The sequence below is a fragment of the Sinohyriopsis cumingii genome, chromosome 19, assembly GCF_028554795.1.
Source record: "Sinohyriopsis cumingii isolate HCF-2022 chromosome 19, ASM2855479v2, whole genome shotgun sequence".
Lineage (NCBI taxonomy): Eukaryota > Metazoa > Mollusca > Bivalvia > Unionida > Unionidae > Sinohyriopsis > Sinohyriopsis cumingii.
This window is the reverse complement of record NC_142979.1, coordinates 58,422,078-58,448,770: the sequence shown is the minus strand read 5'-3', so window position 1 is coordinate 58,448,770 and position 26,693 is coordinate 58,422,078. Positions and strand designations below refer to the sequence as shown.

Below are 26,693 nucleotides of genomic sequence, written 5' to 3'. Positions count from 1 at the left end.
GGTGAGATGGCAATGATCCGTAACGGAGAGCACTTTAGACCACTCGGCCACTCGGGACCCCAAATGATATTTGTGTTGAATGAATTTGAGTTGAATAGCATAAATATGATACCTATATTACATACCATACGTACATAGTTGTAAGTCAAGCACAACTGCAAACAGCAAAGACCCTGAACTGCCATTGCATAATATACTAGTAGATCAGGGTCTATGTTGTTTGTTCTACTGATCATTTCTAAAATTCTGCATAAACTCTGATCTGCCAGTGCATTCTAAAATGGCAAATCTGAGTCTGTGCAGTTTGCTGTTGGACTTGATTTCTAAGTGAATATATATGGTACCCATGATTTATTGAAGTAATAAGAATTAAATGAAAAATCACTTACAATTTATTGGAGATGATGTAAGCTGTAATGAGTAATGACTTACACTGAATTGGAGATGATGTAAGTTGTAATGAGTAATGACTTACACTGAATTGGAGATGATGTAAGTTGTAATGAGTAATTACTTACACTGAATTGGAGATGATGGAAGTTGTAATGAGTAATGACTTACATTGAATTGGAGATGATGTAGGTTGTAATGAGTAATGGCTTACATTGAATTGGAGATGATGTAAGTTGTAATGAGTAATGAGTAATGACTTACACTGAATTGGAGATGATGTAAGTTGTGATGAGTAATGACTTACACTGAATTGGAGATGATGCAAGTTGTAATGATTAATGACTTACATTGAATTGGAGATGATGTAAGTTGTAATGAGTAATTACTTACACTGAATTGGAGATGATGCAAGTTGTAATGAGTAATGACTTACATTGAATTGGAGATGATGTAGGTTGTAATGAGTAATGACTTACATTGAATTGGAGATGATGTAAGTTGTAATGAGTAATGAGTAATGACTTACACTGAATTGGAGATGATGTAAGTTGTGATGAGTAATGACTTACACTGAATTGGAGATGATGCAAGTTGTAATGATTAACGACTTACATTGAATTGGAGATGATGTAAGTTGTAATGAGTAATTACTTACATTGAATTGGAGATGATGTAAGTTGTAATGAGTAATGACTTACACTGAATTGGAGATGATGTAAGTTGTAATGAGTAATGACTTACATTGAATTGGAGATGATGTTAAGTTGTGATGAGTAATGACTTATACTGAATTGGAGATGATGTAAGTTGTAATGATTAATGACTTACATTGAATTGGAGATGATGTATGTTGTGATGAGTAATGACTTACACTGAATTGGATATGATGTAAGCTGTAATGAGTAATGACTGAATTGAAGATAATGTAAGTTGTAATGAGTAATGATTTACTCTGAACTGGAGATGATGTAAGTTGTAATGAGTAATGTCTTACACTAAATTGGAGATGATGTAGGTTGTGATGAGTAATGACTTGCATTGAACTGGAGATGACATAAGTTGTGATGAGTAATGACTTACACCGAACTGGGGTTGATATAAGCTGTGAAGAGTAATGACTTACACTGAATTGGGGTTGATGTAAGTTGTGAAGAGTAATGACATGTACTGAATTGGAGATGGTGTAATTTGTGATGAGTAATGACTTACACTGAATTGATGATGATTTAATTTGTGATGAGTAATGATTTACAATGAATTGGAGATAATGTAAGCTGTGATTAAATGAGCAAACAGCAATAGTAAACATTCATGAAGTAGCTTATCTGTTTGTTAAATGAATGTACTATATGAATAAATATGTAGGCTTTTGAACTGTTTCCTCTACTATGCCTTTCTCTTATTCTCCTGTGTTTAAAACCAAATGATATTGGTAAGAGAATCACAAAGAGAGAAGTGTACTAGTTTTGTGATTTATTGGGAGAGGTGTTGATTTCAATTGTACATATAACCAATTTGAATCATCTAATTAGAATGCAGCATGGACTAAGTAAATAAGCCCTAATGACAGTTCATAGTGAAATAATATAAATTGGAACGACTGTTTTAAAAGAAGATAATGTGTTTTATATACAGATAATCTGAAGTGAAACAGTTAAAGTCAAACAACTCCATTTTGAAAATGATGCAAAAGATGATAGGAAGTAAATGTTGAAAAGAAATTGTTTTGTACATGTGTATTTCTGTATTTAAAAATAACTGTTCATCTTTTATCTGGATCTTCACGAATGAATGACAAATCTGAACTAAGTCTCTGGTCCATGGTAAAGAGATGGAAATCTGGGAACGAAAGTAATGACATTACAGTTAAAGATGTCTTCAATGATGACCGTTTCGCCAACAAAAATGATAATCTGTGAGGAGTTTCTCAACAGAGGACAACACAGGAAATTATAACAGTGATTCATGAATTCACAATTTGGATATAATGATTTTTATTCTCTCCAAAAACGTTTTGTTTCAAGTAAGGTTTCATTGCAATAATATTAATAATAAATTAATAAAAATAATAATAGTAATAATAATAATAACACGTGTTATCAAAACAGATACATAACAACAGGTATATCGATCGATAACAAACGTACTTCTTTCGAGTGATTCCAAAATTCCGGATGACATTTCGTTGTCCTTCACACCGTGATCTTATTGTTCACGCCACATAGGCTACTCTCCTTTCTTTCGGTTACGTTTAAACTTTGGACGGAAGTAATATACACGATTTAGTGCTACTGGAAATCAAAGTTGTCATCTAATACGTGTAAGTATTGCCTGCTAGCTCCTTCTGGCTGTCAGACACTTATATCTTTATTTGATGCTTATGCCGTCATTAGTCCTACCTGTAAGACCCGACGCTGATATTTATGTTGTGTGTGTCAGGCACCTCAACAAAATCAAAATGTGCTATGTCTTACATGTAGGACTAGTGCCGTCATGTGACCAAGGTTCGTGGTGTCTCTCTTTCGTGTATTTTGTATATCAACTAAACCCTTCTTTCCAACCGAATCAACACAAACATTACTGTAGTCCTACAAAGTAAGACGGCTCCAAAACAAAAACATGTGCTATGTCTTTCATTGTAGGACTACACAAACATGTGAGTGCATCTATTTTTACAGAAGGAGGGGTTTCGTAATGTTACCACCCACTTTATAGCTTCATTTCAACAGTCCATTGATAAGATTGCAAATTGTGGTATATTTATTTGTCTTCGTACTTATAGGGTAATCTGGTCATATTCCGACCAATGAGGTCGTTGACGTGAGATAGACAAATTCGTTATAGATGCCGACTACTGTGTGCCTAACTACGATACAGGAAGGAGTCAGTCGGACTTACTTGCAACAAGTTTCATTATTCAGAAAGCATAATAATTTGAGATCTTCTTACTGAAAAGGGGCCCCGAGTGGCCGAGTGGTCTAAAGCGCTCTCCGTTATGGATCACTGCCATCTCACCTCTGTCTGCGTGGGTTCGAGTCTCGGATTCAGCCAATGTGGGTATGTGAGAAAGCTTGCCAGTAGCTTCTCGTGGGTCGGTGGTTCTTTCTGGGGTTTTCCCGGGTTCTTCCTCCACCATTAATACTGGCCGCCATGTATAGCCTATCGTGTGCTGAAAAATGGCGTTAAACCCTACAACAACAACAACAACTTACTGAAAAAATGATTTTATTATGACTATATATGCAGAGGTAAATCCGACCGTGTTGTGGCTTATTCCGACCTATGATAATGTGTAATTGAGACCACCCTATATGGACCGTATATACACAAGTTTCATCTGTAAAATACAAAAGAATTTGTTTATCTTGACAGATTTAAAAGCTTTTGATTGTTTTTACTTTTTTTCAGATAGAAAAATAGCAGGTAGAAAGTGTAGACCAGCAAGTTGTTCTCCACCTTTTTTTCTTGTTTGACTGGCGGCCAGTCAAACAAGAAAAAATGGTGGAGAACAACTTGCTGGTCTAGTAGAAAGTGATATATATATATATATATATATATATATATATATATATATATATATATATATATAATTGTGGATGTTGTTATAGAGATAACTGGAGAGAATTAAGATTTTATTTTTATTTAGATTTATACCTTTAATTTTGTATTTATTTTTGTTTTTAATTACATATTTTTTCCCCATTTTTTCTTCTTCAAAGTTTAGTACAAACTAATCATAATTCTACATTTTGTTTAATCTAGTGTTCTTGGTCAAAATTGCTATATCGTGAAAAATAACCTGAGGTAAATTCGACCACTAAACAGAGCATTGCATACTATTGTAATTGGTCATAAAACAGGTGCATTTTTTTTTTTAGTGAGACAAAGCATTATTTTAAAGCTATGATAACATAATTATTACATCATTGAAAGCTATACAAATCTTGGATGATTGATGCCTGACTAGGGTACTGTATAATTTTTTTTTATAAATGCCTCTTCTGAACTCTCTTGGAAGAGAGAATACTGAGGCGATTACGTCATTTTGCCAAGCTGTGCTTTCGTTGCCTGGAAACATCTTTACTAATTATCATACACATGTGCACAAATAAGAACAAGAACACAGCAAGTACTTTGCACAACTATGTTGTAAACAGCAGGTCAGAAGTATCCACTGGTCAAAATATGACCATGTTACCCTAGCAATTTTAGGCACTGGTTAAATAGCATCTGCTTCACTGCTTTGTCCCATATTTTCACAAATACTAGTAAAGTCAGAAAACAACTTTGACATTACTGCCCTTCACGCAAATTCCACAACATATCATTTTCACATAAGTTTCTGACCATAAATCTTTGACAACGTAATACAATGTACCTAGGCTTTGCTTTCTATGAAGTGTATATTTTCCTGAATATATTTGCACGATGATTTACGAATTCAGACTGTTTAATAAACTAGTATTTTCCACACAGCTATGCATTTTCCCTGTTACTGGTTCACTTATGGTTTCAAATTAATTTTATGACAAAATAGTGTACAAGAGGCAATTAAATATCTAGATCACCGATTATGTTTTTAAAACACAAATTGCTATATACATACTATTGTTAAAGTTTCAAAACACAAGTTTGTATTTTTTTATCATTAAAGAATAACATATGGAAATCGGGTAGTGATAGTTGCTAACCTACTCTTGAAGGGGTTAATGGTCAATCAGCTATCAGAATACATGCCTGTGAATGTGGAAGAGTTTGTCAGCATAATTGATATCAAAACTAGGCCTAGCTAATGCTGTCTTGATGAATACATTTTGCTACAACACAACACTAGAACTAACCTGGCTAAGGCGAGGGAGCATCTAAAAAATTATGGCCAGCCAATGTACCACTAACAAAAATCACAAAGGGCGTAATTGTTTTCACTTTCCTAACAGAAGTTGAAATTTCCATTTTTTAGGCGCCTGGTAGCATGACCCCTGGATATGACTGGAAAATTGTTAAAGCTGCATTAAAAATCCAAATCACCCACACCATCAAATATAGCAAGTGCAGTGTTCGATTCATGCTCTTATTGAGAGATGGAGAAACCTTAAAATATACTTGTTTCCTACAATATTGCTGATTCTTTATAGTCCTACAGTGTAAGACATTGGCCAGGATATTTATGTTTTTTGGTGACATTTTCTTTAGTTTTGTACATTGCACCACATATTGTGTACTTGTACATACTACATGACCATAATTTACTAGTTTTGCATCACTAGTTATTTTGGAAAAATGTTGGGATTGCTGGTGAGTATGCTATTTTAAAACTATACCCATGAATATCTCTGTTTCCAAACATAGCTGTACCACATAATCTCAGATAGACTCTATATCCCCTTAAAATTGATATCACTGTAGCAAATCAGTTAACCAGTTTGACATCTGATAATGTCCAATGATGTTATGCAAGAGTCAGATCACATGACTGCCATTTTTTCAACTAAGCAATAGATCAAATCTATGGTAGCAGGTAAGAATCACAAAGTGAAGTATGTTAATGTTGTTTTCTGGTTACTTTCAAAATTGTCAGGTGTTGACTTTAAAACTTTGTTATTCATGATTTATTACATTTTGTTGGAACATGTGGATTTGTTTAAACAGTATGTGGTTGACATTTACATTCATGTTCATGTTAGTGGGTGCATTCTCGTAGACAATTCCAGTGCCACAGGTGGTTACAGATTTATTGCTTCAGTTCTCTCAGATAAATTTTTGTTGTTGGGGGGCATAGAAGGCAGAATGAGGGCCATGGAAGTAGCATCCACTTTTTAAGTTGATTGACACTTTGAGCAACATATACTGATACATCAGGTTCCCAAGATAAGGACAAGTATATGCCATGATGAAAATACAAATGTTTTTTTTTGTATTACCTAAATATCAGTAACTCCTCTTGCATCGCCAGGAATCTACAAGGCATCTGTTTATTGATGTTGCCAACAACTGTCTCCTTGAAACTTTTTTAGTAGCACATAAGATGTCAGCAATTTGATTAACAAGTAAAAATAATTATTCTTGACATTATTATTATTATTATTATTATTATAGAAGACTGAAATAACTATTAATGTACATATACACGTGGAATCAGTAAACAGTACATTCAGAAAATGTTAATAAAGTCATTGAAAACTACAAGTAATAACAAATAATATTATTTTAAAATAATGGCTAATATATATTCATGATAATTTTAAAATTTTCACATTTACTACTAATAATAGTGTCTTCCTTGTTTTACTTATCTTTATAAAAAGTTTGGTCCAGTTATAGGTGTATTGAATATTATCCAGATAAAACATATCAGACAGTGTTACTGTGGACTGTTTGTCATAAAATTATAGAAATTAAGACTATCAGCAGGACATTTATATAATTATGGTCTTAGGTGACTGCACTCCATTTGATTTTAATTATGTTGAATACAATGTTCTTGTACTCAAGTATCTTTTTTCTGTGTGGGGTCTTAAATTTGGCCCTGCTCTAAAAAAAAATTTATGTTTTTTTATCTCTGTCAAATAGGCAATAAAAATAGCATATGGGAAGAGACTCTTCCAAAATAATATTACAGTTACCTCCCTTGTCACTAGTAGGTGGCTACCTGTACATCAGATGTTCTTCAGTTTAAGCTTTGGCTGTGATATCAGCATCATATTACCTCTCGTATATCCATTAGATTTCACTATTATTTTCTTCTATCCATCTATACAGTTGGTATTGTACTGAAATGTTGATTTTCATTAAAGCGTTGGTACCGTTAACTTTATTTTTATTTTTCACTGGCAAGTTTGTGTATTTTATGCTTTTGGTAGATTTTGTCTTTGAGCATTTAATTGCGCGTGATATTGTTGATACTTGGCATTTATACATTTTTTAAAGAGACAATGCATTTTGTTATGCATATAGTTAATTTTGTGCTTTTCTGACATAATCTACACCTTTTCATGTCATTATTCTTGTTAAATATTAGTTTTTCATTGTCACTTCAGGTACACAGTAATGACTGAATGTACAAAATGCATAATGTTCAAGATTGTGGAGGGCGTACACTGTCGTATGCAAGATTTTTAAGAGAAGAGAAAGACATGCAAAGACTTAATCAGCTTGGGCTAAAATGGTCAGTAACTCCTTATTTGGGTCTCTGTAATACATGACCTAAACTTCTACCAATCAATCACAATCAGAAATATGCCATATATAAAGTGTGAACTTGCAAGAATTATAGAAAATTTTGCAGGTTCAAAAACCTAGTGAAAAACTTACCCAGGTTATTACTACTGCTTTAAAATGGACAGTTATGTCCTGAGTTATACTGCATCATGAGCCAACTTAGTAGGGATGCCCCTGTGAAGATTCATCAGATTTTATATCAGTGACCATAACTTTATGTCAGTTTAAGGTAGAAGAAATGACTGCTGTGGATGTGCCTGTGTTACAGCCACCCTCCCCCCTTCCCACCCACCCCACCACCAGTTATTATTTGGGTTGCAGATGAGATGCCTGCTTCATAAAATGACACAAAAGCTTCTGTGGACTTTATCTCCCAAGTTTCTTCTTGTCATTCTATTACCTCCACATGCCCACATGCCCGAGCAGGGCCAGAGTGCCCATAGGTCTGGGTGCATGGAGTTTTGTGCTGACCTCAGTGCCTTCCTTCACTCATTCTCACACAAGCCATACCATTTATTACCATTTGGCTCTCCCTTGCTGCTTGGCAGTTTCATTGAGGATGTTCACATTTTCTTCTTCTTCTCTGTTTTTCACATATTGGTCTCATCCTCTGTGGAGAAACAATTATAGGCAGAAGAAGAGACTAAACATCTACAGTCATTTTGACCTTAGTCAGACTTTAGAATCAACAGGCCTCTCAGTTTTGCAAACAACATAATACAGTGGAGAGGAAGTTTCTCCTCCCTCAAGCCTCCTAATCATCTCTCTGCCTTTGCCACCTACCAGCAGTGTGCCAGGTGCCTTATCTGATTTTGATAAGCTTTTTTCCAGAAAATGAACAGATATTGATTTTGTCAACCTTGACCCCTTCTGTTTTGTGCTGCTATTCCATGATGAAAGCTTGACTAATCCTGAGAAGGCAGAGATTTGACTGATGAAGATTTGCTTTTAATTTGCCAAGCAACTGGTAGAGATATTTAGCAGGACAAACTCTCCAGGTTTCTACTGGGTTTTTCCAATAGCCTCAAAACAGTGGAATGCTCTAACTGGTTATAGACCTACTGTAGCTGTAATAAGGTTCAGACTGAAGGTTTTCCATGTAGAGAGATGAGATTTCAATCAGTCTTGATTTGACCAATGTCTGCTTTCATGTCCATCATAATAAGCTTCACACAAGTTCCTTCGTTTATCACATCTGCAGAAATCATGTACCAGTTTTGTATAGTCCAATTTTGGACACAATCTCTGTCCCTGTACCTTAATGTAGACCCCTGACTGTGTAATCATCTTGTTCAGGTTGATCTCTTCAACAGCAGCTGCAATGTTTGTTGACAACATCTATCAAAAACATGGTAAGCTAAATGTCCTGTACAGAACCTTTTGTCTCAGTAGAGCTTTCTTATGGACATGGAGAAGTCAAACCTCATGCTACAACAGCTTTTTTTCCATCTTCATCTGGAAGTAGATGTCACTCCATCACAGCTTTTCATCCATCTACATATGGAAGTTTTTACTTGTCCCAACATTGTTCGCCTCCCTCAAAAGTGCACTGCATAAATTGTCTTGCTTGCTAGGTCAGTTTCCAACTGGAAAACTTCTCTGCTTTCTCAATGCAGCTGTTCCACCTTTGCCACTTCTTCATGTGTCCACTGCAGATGACCCTTCTGGGTCAGAGCCACCCCTGATCTGATTGCTTAGATTGTTCAAGATAAAACAGCTCTTTCTTTAGTAGCAGAACTGAGAATGGCCAAGGACAGGCATACCACTAGAATACACCAACTGGAGATTGGTCTGTATGGAAGCCAAGTTATATGGTGGTGGTGGGTAAAAACCTGTTGCCCCATTTCACAACAGTCAGTGGCATTTGGAGACCAGAGGAGAGTGCTTCTCTCATCAGCCTTCCAGAAATGAAAGCCATAATCATTATCTCCTTGCATAGAAAACTCATCTTTTGTCCAGATACGATACAGTCATGTCTCACAAAGCAGTGATGGTGACCTACTCCTAAAATGAGAGTGGTGTAGGCCTTTAGGGTTACAGGTCACCAGAGCTTTGCATTTCATTTTGGGACCTTATGGACTGGTATTTCAGGTCCAAATTCATTGTCAAGGAGAGACCATATACTTCATACCAAGTGGTCCCTACACTCACCAATATCTCAGACTTGCACATACTCAGGTGGTCTGATAATGGCAAGGTGGCAACCACAAGCTGTCTTTGTTTATCCAGTCCCAGGTGGGCACTGTCAGTCAGCAGGATCAGCTTGGAGGTATGCCTTCCCTGCAACTGTTTGGTTCCAAAGAATGATTATGAAGATAAATGTTGAGACCTGCAAGGTGGTTTTAATCATCCCTCTAAGATGGGGCAAATCATGGGTCAGCAATTTACTGGACCTTGTAGCAGACATTCTGGAAAATCCTGGTTATTGTCACCTCATTTTGTTATCCAATCAAATCACTTTCCAAATTTTAGGAAAGCTTCAATCAGGAATTGCAAGTAAAAATCCTTTTCTTATATCAGACCATCATTTGACAGAGATCTCACAGAACTACATGAAAGTTCTGGTTCATAGGTAGAGTTCAGTTGAACAAGGCTCATCTTTGCCCTACATTGCAGACCCAAGTAATATAAAAATGTGTATTAGCATTGAGGTGTACCCTTGCAAAAACAAAGCAGATGAAAGATCTTATTGAATGAGGTTCATCATTGCCCTGCATTACAGGACCCCAATAATATAAAAATGTGTATTAGCACTGAGGTGTACCCTTGCAAAAACAAACCAGGCGAAAGATCTTGTTGAATGAGGTTCATCTTTGCCCTATATTACAGGACCCCAATAATATAAAAATGTGTATTAGCATTGAGGTGTACCCTTGCAAAAACAAGCCAGGCGAAAGATCTTGTTGAATCAGGTTCATCTTTGCCCTATATTACAGGACCCCAATAATATAAAAATGTGTATTAGCATTGAGGTGTACCCTTGCAAAAACAAACCAGGCGAAAGATCTTGTTGAATGAGGTTCATCTTTGCCCTATGTTACAGGACCCCAATAATATAAAAATGTGTATTAGCAATGAGGTGTACCCTTGCAAAAACAAAGCAGACGAAAGATCTTATTGAATGAGGTTCATCTTTGCCCTATATTACAGGACTACAATAATATAAAAATGCATATTAGCATTGAGGTGTACCCTTGCAAAAACAAAGCAGACGAAAGATCTTATTGAATGAGGTTCATCTTTGCCCTATGTTACAGGACCCCAATAATATAAAAATGTGTATTAGCAATGAGGTGTACCCTTGCAAAAACAAAGCAGACGAAAGATCTTATTGAATGAGGTTCATCTTTGCCCTATATTACAGGACTACAATAATATAAAAATGTGTATTAGCATTGAGGTGTACCCTTGCAAAAACAAAGCAGACGAAAGATTGTGTTGAATGAGGTTCATCTTTGCCCTATGTTACAGGACTACAATAATATAAAAATGTGTATTAGCATTGAGGTGTACCCTTGCAAAAACAAAGCAGACGAAAGATTGTGTTGAATGAGGTTCATCTTTGCCCTATATTACGGGACTGCAAGAATATAAAACGTGCATCATCTAAGGATTTTACCCTTACAAAAACAAACTACTCATGAGAGTTCTGGTTGAACAAGCTTCTTCTTTATCCTACACTACTGGGCCCTTGTGATTGTAAAAAGGTGTCATTAGCCAAGGGGTTTACCATCACAAATACATGCCTAGTATTATGTTATTTTTGGTTTAGCTGTACTGTTTTGGGATAAAATTGAAATTGTTACTAAAGAAATTGACATTTGTCAAACATATTTAAAATTGTGAATTAACACTGGCAATGATAATGACAAAATTATGCAAAAAGTATTTCAGATTTAAATATAAAGGTACAATCCTGCTAGTGGCAGATGATAAAGACATGATATTGTTTCATATTAAAGTATGACATCGTATTTCAGCTTGTTACATGGATAAGGAAGTGGGTCGGTATCTTATAATAAATGCTGATGATTTTGGCTACAGCAAGGAACGAGATGAGGGAATTTTAGACTGTTTCATGAGAGGAGCAATAAGTTCATCAACAGTTCTAATCAACGCTGTAAATGCTAAGGATGGAATAAATAAAGCCCAGCAAGCTGGGTTGCCTATAGGTAAGAGAAATGAAGTCAACTCTTGTTATAATAACCAGCTTGATTTGTGTTCCCTACCAGATGAAGTTTTGGGGTAGTATATAAATGGGTTCTATAAATCCATATTTCACACTCTCATTCCCACCTCAGATAGAAAATAGTCAAGATATGCCTTTTGCTATTTGTTGTTCTTAGTTTTAGTATAGTTTCTTTTCCATCCAGCTACCCACTTCTGGGTCAAAACTCCAAAACCATCAATGCTGATTGCATTATGTACTGAACTATAGCATAGCATGAAACATCAAAACCCAATGTGTAAAAAATTTTGTGAAAGAGGGAGGTGGCATGGATAGAGAATAAATTATTGTTATAATAAGTATATTTAAGATGAAAGGGCCAAAATTGTCAGCTTTGATAGACTACTAGGTTATTTTAAGACCTGCTTAGCCTTTACACAAGTACTAATAGCCACATAAGGAACTAACTACTGTATGCTAGAAATACTAATTTTAATCAGCATGGTATAGATTCATAGCTCAGTAATCAGACCAGGCACATGTATGTGCTCAGTATGGTATGGATACATGTGATCAGCCTATAATGGATGCATGTGATTAGCATGATATGGATGCATGTGATTAGCATGTAATGGATGCATGTGATTAGCATGATATGGATGCATGTGATTAGCATGTAATGGATGCATGTGATTAACATGTAATGGATGCATGTGATTAGCATGATATGGATGCATGTGATTAGCATGTAATGGATGCATGTGATTAACATGTAATGGATGCATGTGATTAGCATGGTATGGATGCATGTGATTAATATGGATGCAGGTGATTAGCATGATATGGATGCATGTGATTAGCATGGTATGGATGCATGTGATTAGCATGATATGGATGCATGTGATTAGCATGTAATGGATGCATGTGATTAACATGTAATGGATGCATGTGATTAGCATGGTATGGATGCATGTGATTAATATGCATGCAGGTGATTAGCATGATATGGATGCATGTGATTAGCATGGTATGGATGCATGTGAATAGCATGTAATGGATGCATGTGAGTAGCATGTAATAGTTGCATGTGATTAGCATGTGATCAGCATGGTATGGATGCATGTGATTAGCATGATATGGATGCATGCGATAAGCATGTAATAGATGCATGTGATTAGCATGTAATGGATGCATGTAATTAGCATGTAATGGATGCATGTGATTAGCATGTAATGGATGCATGTGATTAGCATGTAATGGATGCATGTGATTAACGTGCATTTGATTAGCATGTAATGGATGCATGTAATTAGCATGTAATGGATGCATGTGATTAGCATGATATGGATGCATGTGATTAGCATGTAATGGATGCATGTGGTTAGTATGTAATGGATGCATGTGATTAGCATGTCATGGATGCATGTGATTAGTATGTCATGGATGCATGTGATTAGCATGGTATGGATGCATGTGATTAGCATGATATGGATGCATGTGATTAGCATGTAATAGATGCATGTGGTTAGTATGTAATGGATGCATTTGATTAGCATGATATGGATGCATTTGATTAACATGTAATGGATGCATGTGATTAGCATGATATGGATGCATGTGATTAGCATGTTACGGCTGTATGTGGTTAGCATGTAATGGATGCATGTGATTAGCATGTAATGGATGCATGTGATTAGCATGTCATGGATGCATGTGATTAGTATGTCATGGATGCATGTGATTAGCATGTAATGGATGCATGTGACTAGCATGTAATGGATGCATGTGATTAGCATGTAATGGGTGCATTTGATTAGCATGTAATGGATGCATATGATTAGCATGTAATGGATGCATGTGATTAGCATGATATGGATGCATGTGATTAGCATGTAATGGATGCATGTGGTTAGCATGTAATGGACGCATTTGATTAACATGTAATGGATGCATGTGATTAGCATGATATGGATGCATGTGATTAGCATGTTATGGCTGTATGTGGTTAGCATGTAATGGATGCATTTGATTAGCATGTAATGGATGCATGTGATTAGCATGTCATGGATGCATGTGATTAGTATGTCATGGATGCATGTGATTAGCATGTAATGAATGCATGTGATTAGCATGTAATGGATGCATTTGATTAGCATGATATGGATGCATGTGATTAACATGTAATGGATGCATGTGATTAGCATGTAATGGATGCATGTGATTAGCATGATATGGATGCATGTGATTAGCATGTAATGGATGCATTTGATTAGCATGATATGGATGGATGTGATTAACATGTAATGGATGCATGTGATTAACATGTAATAAATGCATGTGATCAGCATGTAATGGATGCATGTGATTAGCATGATATGGATGCATGTGATTAGCATGTTATCGATGTATTTGATTAGCATGATGTTGGATGCATGTGATTAGCATGTAATGATGCATGTGGTCAACATGTAATGGATGCATGTGATCAGCATGTAATGGATGCATGTGATCAGCATGTAATGGATGCATGTGATCAGCATGTAATGGATGCATGTGATTATCATGATATGGATGCATGTGATTAGCATGATATGGATGCATGTGATTAACATGTAATGGATGCATTTGATTAACATGTAATGGATGCATGTGGTTAGCATGATATGGATACATGTGGTCAACTTGTAATGGATGCATGTGATCAGCATGATATGGATCACGCGTAATGGCTGATTAGCATGGCATGGATGCGTAACTCAATAATTTGACCAGGAATATTTGTTTAGCACAGACTGGTTTTGGTTTTCCTGTAGCTTGTTACTGATTACATTAGCTTATATTGGCTGTATACCATAATGACTAATTAGTTTAGTGGCTGTATATGATAATGGTTAATTAGAGTAGTGGCTGTTTATGATAATGGCTAATTAGAGTAGTAGCTGTATACGATAATGGCTAATTGGAGTAGTGGCTGTATATGATAATGGTTAATTAGAGTAGTGGCTGTATATGATAATGGCTAATTAGAGTAGTGGCTGTATATGATAATGGTTAATTAGAGTAGTGGCTGTATATGATAATGACTAATCAGAGTAGTGGCTGTATATGATAATGGCTAATTAGAGTAGTGGCTGTATATGATAATGGCTAATTAGAGTAGTAGCTGTATATGATAATGGTTAATTAGAGTAGTGGCTGTATATGATAATGACTAATCAGAGTAGTGGCTGTATATGATAATGGTTAATTAGAGTAGTGGCTGTATATGATAATAACTAATCAGAGTAGTGGCTGTATATGATAATGGCTAATTAGAGTAGTGGCTGTATATGATAATGGCTGGCTGATTAGAGTAGTGGCTGCATATGATAATGGTTAACTGGATTAGTGGCTGTATAAGATAATGGCTAATTGGAGTAGTGGCTGTATAATATAATGACTAATTGGAGTAGTGGATGTATATGATAATGGCTAATGAGAGTAGTGGCTGTATATGATAATGGCTGATGAGAGTAGTGGCTGTATATGATAATGGCTGGCTGATTAGAGTAGTGGCTGTATGTGATAATGGCTAATTGGAGTAGTGGCTGTATATGATAATGGCTAATTAGAGTAGTGGCTGTATATGATAATGGCTAATTAGAGTAGTGGCTGTATATGATAATGGCTAATTGGAGTAGTAGCTGTATAAGATAATGGATAATCGGAGTAATGGCTGTATAAGTTAATGGCTAATTGGAGTAGTGGCTGTATATGATAATGGCTAATTAGGGCAGTGGCTGTATATGATAATGTCTAGCTAATTAGAGCAGTGGCTGTATAAGATAATGTCTAATCGGAATAGTGGCTGTATATGATACTGGCTAAATAGAGTAGTGGCTGTATATGATAATGGTTAATTGGAGTAGTGGCTGTATGTGATAATGGCTAATTAGATTAGTGGCTGTATATGATAATGGTTAATTGGAGTAGTGGCTGTATATGATAATGGCTAAATAGAGTAGTGTCTGTATATGATAATGGCTAAATAGAGTAGTGGCTATATATGATAATGGTTAATTGGACTAGTGGCTGTATATGATAATGGCAAAATAGAGTAGTGGCTGTATATGATAATGGCTGGCTGATTAGAGTGGTGACTGTATATGATAATAGCTGGCTGATTAGAGTGGTGACTGTATATGATAATGGCTAATTAGAGTAGTGGTTGTATATGATAATGGTTAATTGGAGTAGTGGCTGTATATGATAATGGCTGGTTAGAGTAGTGGCTATATATGATAATGGCTGGCTGATTAGAGTGGTGACTGTATATGATAATAGCTGGCTGATTAGAGTGGTGGCTGTATATGATAATGGCTAAATAGAGTAGTGGCTGTATAAGATAATGGCTAATTGGAGTAGTGGCTGTGTATGATAATGGCTGGCTGATTAGAGTGGTGACTGTATATGATAATAGCTGGCTGATTAGAGTGGTGGCTGTATATGATAATGGCTAAATAGAGTAGTGGCTGTATAAGATAATGGCTGAATAGAGTAGTGGCTGTATATGATAATGGCTGGTTAGAGTAGTGGCTGTATATGATAATGGCTGGCTGATTAGAGTGGTGACTGTATATGATAATGGCTAATTAGAGTAGTGGCTGTATACGATAATGGATAAATAGAGACAAATGCATATTCTAGGAACCAGTTTTGGAAATACTCATCTTGAAAAGGAATTCCTAAACATTTCATTTAGGTATGAATATTTGAAAATTTATTTATTTTTAAAAGTCTGGTGTCCATGAATTTCTCGTATACTTTGTAAATACCAACTTCATATGAAATCTTTGATAAATCCTGTCTTCTAACAGGTACTTTGGCATGTAGTTTGGGTGGTCATTATTACCAGCCTGTCATCATAAAGATCACAAAGTTTTTCTAATAAGCTTCCTATTCATTTAAAATTGTTGTAGTTAAAATGTCCTTTTTTATTTATCTTGGGCCACAGACATGGCTACTGATGTGACTTTACATAGAAATACCCCACCACTACTTTTGGTTTCTTATGTGTCAAATTTAATCAGATTAAACTGGCATATGATGACATATATTTGAAATAATAAAGAGAATGTACAGAGTAGACCCTGATCTGATGGCACATTAAGCAACTGTAGATATGGCTCTACACTATTTACAGTTGAGTGTGACCACTTGATATCGAGTTCCATGACAAAACTGTGTTATGTCAGAGAGAGTGTTATGCTAAAGCACCATATAATGAGGGATCACTCTGTATTGGGATCCCTGATGAGACCATGCTATTTCATAGTGTTATAATGAGGCATCATATAGTGAGGGACCACTGTATAATATCCATATATTGAGGAACCACTTATAATGAGTTCCATGACAAAACTGTTATGTCAGGGACAGTGTCATACTAAGGCACCGTATAGTGAGGGACCACTGTATAATGGCATCATGACAAGACCATGTTATGGCAGGGATTTTGTCATACTAAGGCACCATATAGTGAAGGACCATTGTATAATGAGATCCATGACAAGACTATGTCAGAGAGTGTGTTATACTGATGTACCATATAATGAGGGACCACTGTACAATACATGTGAAGCCACTTACTCACCAAAAAAGCTAGCATGTATCTTTAAGTCTGTTGGTATGTATGCCACATTTAAGTTCAAATGGTTATGCAGATTTAAGTGTTAGTGGTTCAGGGTTCAGTCCTAGGTGACAGCTATACTTTCATGTCATAATTCTTGAGTTTGCCTCTACATTACAGGGTTACATCTCAATCTAACAGAAGGAAAACCTATTGGGTCAGGGACCTATAAGACATTGATTGGTGCAGATGGAAGTTTTCTGGGAAAGTTGGGCTTTCGTGAGCTGGTGAAAGCTGGGAAAATTGGCTTTAATGAGGTATGTATTACTCCAAAGCTACAAAAGATGAGACAGTACATACAAGCGATTAAGCTAGCTAGACAAAGGAATTACTAACAAAGAACGCAGGACTTTAGAGGAATTACTAACAAGGAACACAGGAATTTAAAGGAATTACCAGTAAGGAAAGGAGGACTTTAGAGGAATTACTAACAAGGAACAAAGAACTATAGAGGCATTACTAACTAGGAACACATGACTTTAGAGGAATTACTAACAAGGAACACATGACTTTAAAGGAATTACTAACATGGAACACATGACTTTAAGGGAATTACTAACATGGAACACATGACTTTAAAGGAATTACTAACATGGAACACATGACTTTAGAGGAATTACTAACAAGGAACACATGACTTTAAAGGAATTACTAACATGGAACACATGACTTTAAAGGAATTACTAACATGGAACACATGACTTTAAGGGAATTACTAACATGGAACACATGACTTTAGAGGAATTACTAACAAGGAACACATGACTTTAAAGGAATTACTAACATGGAACACATGACTTTAAAGGAATTACTAACATGGAACACATGACTTTAAAGGAATTACTAACATGGAACACATGACTTTAGAGGAATTACTAACATGGAACACATGACTTTAAAGGAATTACTAACATGGAACACATGACTTTAGAGGAATTACTAACAAGGAACACATGACTTTAAAGGAATTACTAACATGGAACACATGACTTTAGAGGAATTACTAACAAGGAACACATGACTTTAAGGGAATTACTAACATGGAACACATGACTTTAAAGGAATTACTAACATGGAACACATGACTTTAGAGGAATTACTAACAAGGAACACATGACTTTAGAGGAATTACTAACATGGAACACATGACTTTAAGGGAATTACTAACATGGAACACATGACTTTAGAGGAATTACTAACAAGAAACACAGGGCTTTAGGAGAATTACTAACAAGGAATGCAGAAATTTAAAGGGATTACTAATAAAGAACACATGACTTTAGTTGATTTAATACCATTTATGGAAAATGTTTTGCATTGTCAAAATTCTTGTAAATTTCCATTTCTTAATACAAGTTTATGTGCTTCAGTTTTGCAGTTTTACAATTATTCATAATTTCTGTGCGGTTAAATTTTAAGGATTTGTAAACAGATCAGATACATTGCAAAAATTATAACAGCATTTTAAAGCTGTAACTGTAAGCTGTTTATATTTATGCATTACTCTTGGTGAATTTAATTACAATTCCAGCATAGTCTCTTCTGTGGCAGTGAAAATGAACTTTTTTCAATTTTGTGTAAATCGGAGCTTCCCAACATAGATCACATCACCGCTGCAATATTTTATGAGATTTTGTGTTGAAGAGATTTTCTGACTTTGTTATTGCCAAGTAAATATAAAACAATTACAGCAAATTCCAGTGTTCAATACTTTGAATAAACCTTACTGACATTCTTCAGCCATAGTAATCAATTGGATTACAATGTGTAGGTCAACAGTACATCACAGTAATATGGTCACAATGTGTAGGTCTACAGTACATCACAGTAATATGGTCACAATGTGTAGGTCTACAGTACATCACAATAATATGGTCACAATGTGTAGGTCTACAGTACATCACAGTAATATGGTTACAATGTGTAGGTCTACAGTACATCACAGTAATATGGTCACAATGTGTAGGTCTACATTACATCACAGTAATATGATTGCAATGTGTAGGTCTACAGTACATCACGGTAATATGGTCACAATGTGTAGGTCTACAGTACATCACAGTAATATGGTCACAATGTGTAGGTCTACAGTACATCACAGTAATATGGTCACAATGTGTAGGTCTACAGTACATCACAGTAATATGGTCACAATGTGTAGGTCTACAGTACATCACAGTAATATGGTCACAAACCTTTTTGTGCTTTTAGTTACTGCTGACACATGATGTATTTTTAAACTTAATTGTAAAGACTACTGCTCAATTAAATTCACATAGTGCCCTTGTAATATGTAAATGTTCTGTTAAAATTAATAGAATACGTTACCACTCAGAATCAATTAAGAAATACAGAAAAATCAATAACTAATCTTTATAAAAAATACATGCAAAACTCAATATGATATTAGTTTAAAGTTTGCTTAATTCTAATTTTTACTGACAAGTTGTCCCTGAATTTTATATTTTAAGGTCAGAACAGAGATACAATGTCAAATAGACTGGTTTTGGAAATATGCCAACACTTCACCAACCCATGTTGATGGACACCAACATGTACATGTCATACCAGGTAAGACCAGAAGGATGGGCACCAATGTATACTTGTCATAATGGTAAGATCAGGAGGATTGTAAGTTTCAGATTATCTCCTTTGTACAAGAGATTTCCATAAACATTTACTGAAACTGTCACCCATATTTAAATATATAATCTGATTGAAATCAGGATAATTATACACTGTAACATACTTCCTATAAACCAAGAAACATTTATGTGTTATTATATAAGCTTGAAACCTTTTGTGACTAATTACCAGTCTATTTCAGAATGAGGCTTGCATGTTTGTTTTTTCTCTAACAATTTACAATTGTTCTTCAAGTTTGTCTTCAGTTTCCAAATGCAGGGAAATTGCATGTGAAGTCAAACGGCTTTATAGTTTTGCATGAAGTGTAGTCCCGGTGGAATGTAAATGATAGGATTTGGATCAGACTTGAAGTATGCAGAATTTTCATCAAAACTTGTGAAAACAAAAAGTTATTTTTTTAATTAAAAACTTAAAAACTACTTTTAATGCATTGTTTATGAATTATTAACTATTCATAACTTTATTAAGTCAGGAATGCCTTCCTCCTGCAAACAGTAGCAGAGAGTTACCTCCTGTGTCCATCTGGTAAATACATAATGTAAATCTAATTTCCTTGTATTCGAAGACTTGAAATGGCTTTAATATCTAATAACTAAGCTGTTTCTTTAATAAATTTATTAATTCAATGTTTGTAATGTTTCAATCCTTGCAGCATTTAAATTTTATGTCCATTTTCTGACATGATGAACATTTTTTTTACTTGTAACATTTTTTTTGCCTTTAATTAAATAGTTGTCTGAGAATGATAAAGTTTGAAATAATGACAGCTTACAATAAAGAGGTCAGTTGAAGTTCTAGTTGCCTTGTACTTCCATTATTGTGTTCTTACATTTTAGTAGCAGCATTGTAATTCCTGCCTTCCTGGCATCACAAAAACATGACCTTAATGGTTAGGCCTTAACTGCAACATATCATTTCTAATTAGCTCCTGATAAATTATATTTCAAACTAGAGTCTTTGTAAAACATATATCCCTGCACTTCCATGCTTGCTCCCACCACCCCCAAAAATAAGTGCCCCAAAGATTAAGTCGGACTTTGTCCTTTCATGCTAGATATGTGTATATAGGTGAAGATCTCAATAGTTTCTTATTTATGAGCCATGGGCTGTATGTCCTCAGCATGACCCAGGGGTTTTATCCAAACCCCAGTCTGGCATGTGTTGACACTTGAGTCAGTGATCACACACATACACACACCAATTATCTAACAGATTGGCAGAGTTAATTTATGCAAAAGCACCACTCCCCTTAACCTACTTTCAGGGGAAGCATTGAAATTTGAAAACCATTTTGCAAATCTACGGACTACACCAGTCATATGCCAAGGTTTGAAGTCTCTGTATCAAATTTTGTAGGAGGGGTTACATGATGTCACAATGGATAGCAATCACACACACACACACACTGATGTCACAATGTATAACACACACACACACTGATGTCACAGTGTATAACAATCACACACACACACTTAGGACAACAGTATCATTCTTATCATTGAAAGTGAGGGGTTGGGGGTTAGTAACACAGCAGTTTTTTTGGTACCATGATCATTGGATCACTTTCCTCTACTTGCATCATTATAGGCAGAAATGATAGCTAGTTTTCAGCATTGACTTAAATGGTTACCAGTGTTGAAATCTCTATTAAACTAGGTTGGATCTTGAACTACAGGTTACTGAGTCACTGGTGTCATGTTTTCTTTCTGGTAGAGAAAATTACAGTTATCTACATTGCTGTTAGCATTGGTACAAATGTTCTATTCATTGTAAAATTAAGATCTGTACTTATTACAATTAATTCATCTTGACCAACACTATTAGATAATACCTATTTCTTTTGCAGGAGTGGCAGATGTTTTTGCATCTGTTTTAGCAGAGAATCATATAAACATGACACGTCTTCCCCTGGAAGTGGACATTCCAGTCCACAAATGGGGAAGTCCAGAGCAAGCCAGGTTTATGATGGAGGTGGTTGAAAATGCCAAACAAGCATCGCATGTGTTTCATTCACATGGAATATGGTGAGTGGAGATTTAACTGGATAAGGAAGTATTTTTGTTGGAATATGTCCATGTATTCTCACTTACAAGTACAACTGCTTAGACCCACATGTGCAGTTTGTAATCAGTAGAACATGCAACAGTGATGTTGATCAGGATGTATGTTATACAGTAGGCAAAATTTAGATGCATTTAAACCATGTCACTATGTGTGTTATACAATAGGCCAGATTTAGATGCATTTAAACCATGTCACTATGTGTAAAAATGAGTGTCAGCCAAAATTTTCAATGAACTTACATGGGGGTAAGGAATATAGGGACCTATTCTGTCCTGAGAGTTGCAGTGTACCAGTTACTAGTAATACTTTTGATATGAAATGTTGATATTTTACAATTTATACCAGGAAAGAAATGAACAATTTACATGAGTTAAATAAGGTGAAAAATGATATAACATTGAATGAAAAAAATTAAAAAAGCTTTTTTATTCAAATTTTTAACATTTTTTTATGGCAATAGTTGACCCTGCACTAGTGAAGCAAATTTATAACAATTATTGCACTTCCTCAGAATATAAAATATCGGTATATATAAAGTTGTGAGAATAAGGAGATCATTTCAAATAAAATTCAACGCATTTATTATTTTGAGTTAATATATTTTCATGCAGTTTTAAACCAGTATTGTTTTCCACCATGTAGACAATATCTAAAACTCATTTTTCTTGCAGTACAAAGTTTTCTTTTACAGTGTTTAATCAGTGGCAACCATACTAGAAATAGGTTTAGTCTGCTAGAAAAAATAATCTGCCTTGCAGCTCTTCATTGATCACCCAAAGAATCTGTGTGCTGATTTTTGGAGGGAAGGATCATTGTGATGAATTGCACACTGTTAAATTTACATCCCCTTCAGATTATGTGGATCTTGTGTTTTTACTTCATTTAACTGTGACCACAGAATTATGGATCATTTTGTACATGGCATTAAACAAGTGTTTGGCTGAAATAATTTATTTGGCATTTTTGTTGTCCATGAGAGTACAAACAATCTTTTTATACTTTTTCTTTGTAGAGATTAGTTATATCAGATTCTACCAGTCTTAAAAATATCTTCATTTTGTGATATTTTGTTTCTTGTAAGAAAAAAAGAAAACCAATTTATCAATTGTGATTTAAGTTTGATTCATTTTACAGTTGTATTTAATATAGGATTAAATGATTTTGGTTGATTATTTATCAAAGTGTAAATTGTACTTAAATACTCTCAAAGTTAACATAATGTCCAAGGTGTAAATTTTACATAGTCACTTACAGAGTTAACTTTGTGAGTGATAGATACAATTTGCACTGCAATAAATACCTAATCATGATTATTTAATCCCTCAGATTGTAATTTTCTTCCTTTCTATCATCAAATCAGCATATTCTATAACAAAATAATTTGATTACCTCACCACTACAAAGTAGAGGTTAGTTATTATACTTCCCCCAGCATCAGCATTGACATGTGCACAGATAAAAGCATATACCTATATGCACTCAAATTCTTTTTATCCTAGGTCCTAGGCAAAAGTTTGTATTAATACTACACCTTACCACAAAAGAATGTCACGGTGAACTTGCATTTCATATTTTATTATTACTGCTCCTATGGCCAAGTGGTTAGAGTGTTCACCTCGGATGTGGGAGATGATGGGTTCGAACACTGACCAAGTCATACCAAAGACTTATTTAAAAATGGTACTGAGAGCTGCCTTGCTAGGTTCTCAGCATTAAGAGGTTAGTGTTAGGACTGGTCAGCCTTGTGTCAGGATAATGTGCCTGGGTGGGACACTATGCTACATTTCTGCGGCATGATGCCCCGGTGCTAGACATCACTATAAACTGTCACACTGCAGACTTCGTAGCAGTATGACTAAAATTTTTGTAAAGCTGTTAAAAATCCAACTCACACACACACATATTTAACTTGCTTTGGTTAAATATTTATATTTAGCTCATAACCAAATTGGTGTTTAGCACTGTGTATACTGTTATATTATACCAAGATTTATGAAATTTAGCATGGAAATGTTATCTTGATGAGTACTACACCAATTTCACAAAAGTAGATCTATGTTACCCACATCTAAAGCCACTGACTTGGGTTCATTCTCATGATCTGTTTGTGTCAAAGTTTTACTGTTTATTGAACTAAAGTGTATACATCTTTTATTAGGTTAGTTTCTGCATTTACCTCATGACTCTAAAGTATTTTGGCATGTAATGCACATACTATCCAATCTAGACTCATGAAACTTTGTGATGCATCTTGATGAACACTACTTCTTCATTTCATTAATGGGTCATTATGGCCCTTACGTTACATTTCACAGATGGGGGTTAAATTTGTGTTTGATGCTCATTTCTTATGAACTGTTCATGCTAGACTCATGAAATTCAAGATGATATAAATCACTGTTGCTACCACCATGACCTGTATTTAATCTTTTACATTGTTTGAAATGGCTACAGGAAACTAGTAAAAGTATGACAATGTTTGTAGTGGCTACTGGAACTAGTAAAATTATGACAATCTTTGCAATGGCTACTGGAACTAGTAAAAATATGACACTCTTCACAATGGCTACTGGAACTAGTAAAAGTAGATATGTGCTAAGTAATTGTTGATTACACTGGTATTAGGTAGGATCTGTTTTTTTCATGACATATAGGCTTTACATGGTACAAGAATATCTAGCCAAAATATGAAACCCAAAGTAGTCCTATTTTCCACATAATTATGTCATCATTTACAGCCAGTTACATGACAGAAAATGCAACCCAGTCATAAAACTTGAAATTACTTCATCCTGATATAGTTGGATGGACCTTGCTCATATAAAAATAAGAAATCAAACATGTGACTGCAGAGGTGCAAATTAAGTCAATAACAGTATTTAGCAATGTTTAATGCTTACTAAATTGAGAACAGAGTACACTTAAACTTCCTGACAAGGAATGTGCCAGTTGATGAGTATATGCACAGTTCATTCTGCTAATGATATCAAACATTTTAGACCTTGCTTAGCCAGCACATTTTGTGTCACGGCCATTGAGAGGCCATTATACACAAGTACAAGTAATTATCTGTCTGGATTATGGAGGACCATAATTGATATTCTTAACATATCAAACAGAAATTAAGGGTTCAAAATTAGTTCCATTATGACCTTGATGCTGTATTTTAATTACATGTTTTATTCGGATTGTTATGCAAAGATACCTTCAGCATGAATAGTTTATGATGATGTTGTTGTTGTTGTTTTAGGGTTTAAAGCCATTTTTCAGCACATGATAGGCTATAGATGGCGGCCAGTATTAATAGTGGAGGAAAAACCCCGGAAAGAACCACCGACCCTCGAGAAACTACTGGCAAGCTTTCTCACATACCCACATTAGCCGAATCCGAGACTTGAACCCACGCAGACAGAGGTGAGATGGCAGTGATCCGTAACGGAGAGTGCTTTAGACCACTCTGCCACTCGGGGCCCCAGTTTATGATGTAGATTTACCTCCATAGTTTTATGATACACTTAAGAATACATTCTCTTAATTGTTCCAGGACACCATCATTTCTGGGACTTAAAACAATGGGTCATGATATGTCAGTTGAATTTCTACAAAAACTATTCAAAGACTCATATCCTGAGCAAATAAAGGACAAAAGTGACCAAGTAATGTCATGTAAAATGTCTCCGTTATCCGATGAAACAGATATCATTGTATGCACAAGTGATGAAACAACCAGAAGTCCAACATTCTGTGAATCGGTTGCTGGTAATTTATCAAAAACAGGGATTCAGGTTTGTGAGTTAATGGTTCACCCTGGCTACAGAACAAGACAAACAGGAGGGTGTGGGGAAGGACCTGATTCCTTCTCCCAGTCAGCTGATCGAGAACATGAAATGGCTGTCCTGTGTGACCCAAGAATGACAGAGTTCTATACAGACCTTGGGATAAAGCTTATTTCCTTCTGTGATGCAGCAAAATTAATATCCCATGTCACATTGCGTTAAATGTTTATTCTTTAAAAAATTCGTATAATAATATCCATATTAAATAAACAAACACAATATATATTCTTTCTTTTTCCTTTTACTTACATGCCAACCCCACAAGAGGTATTGGCGATATTATTATTATAAGTGGTAAAAAAAAGTATAATTTGGCATTAAAAAGTGTAAGCTATAAATTGCATGCCAGAAATACAGCACATATGAAAAAAGATACATTTTTCTTACTAACCTGGTTCTGAGCAGCTAAAAATTCTTATCACAAAGGACAAAATCCAAATGGATTAAAACCAGAATACAAACACAAAATATACTCAAAAATTATTTATATTCAGCACTTCAACTTTGTGTACATGTATAACTTTTGCTGAATGATCGTGAACTGGAATACCTATCAACCCTTTGTTCCTATAAATACAATTCACCCTATAAATAGTTTTGACCCTGTAAACCCCATGACGTCACCCACGTTCAATTCCCACTGACCTTTAGGTGACATTCCCATGTTAAATTCACATTGTCCTCAAAGTGCAAACCACTT

At 35.2% G+C, this 26,693-nt stretch overlaps 1 protein-coding gene across 4 annotated transcripts; it reads left to right on the top strand.

Annotated features, from left to right (window-relative positions):
* Positions 1-2,549: 2,549 nt before the first annotated feature.
* LOC149775770 (carbohydrate deacetylase-like) lies at positions 2,550-26,216 on the top strand. 4 transcript variants are annotated; one of them, XM_089943422.1, is made up of 7 exons: positions 2,550-2,713; positions 7,431-7,558; positions 11,656-11,783; positions 17,568-17,704; positions 19,919-20,018; positions 21,940-22,117; positions 22,849-25,652. In XM_089943422.1, the coding sequence occupies exons 2-7, from the start codon at positions 7,449-7,451 to the stop codon at positions 22,853-22,855; spliced, it is 660 nt and encodes a 219-aa protein (XP_089799548.1). In that variant the 5' UTR covers positions 2,550-2,713; positions 7,431-7,448; the 3' UTR covers positions 22,856-25,652. The 4 variants fall into 4 exon arrangements, with proteins under 4 accessions (XP_089799548.1, XP_089799545.1, XP_089799547.1 ...); XM_089943419.1 differs by lacking the exon at positions 22,849-25,652 and adding an exon at positions 25,702-26,216 and having other exon boundaries at positions 2,556-2,713; XM_089943420.1 differs by lacking the exon at positions 22,849-25,652 and adding an exon at positions 25,702-26,216 and having other exon boundaries at positions 2,558-2,713; positions 11,592-11,783.
* Positions 26,217-26,693: the final 477 nt, after the last annotated feature.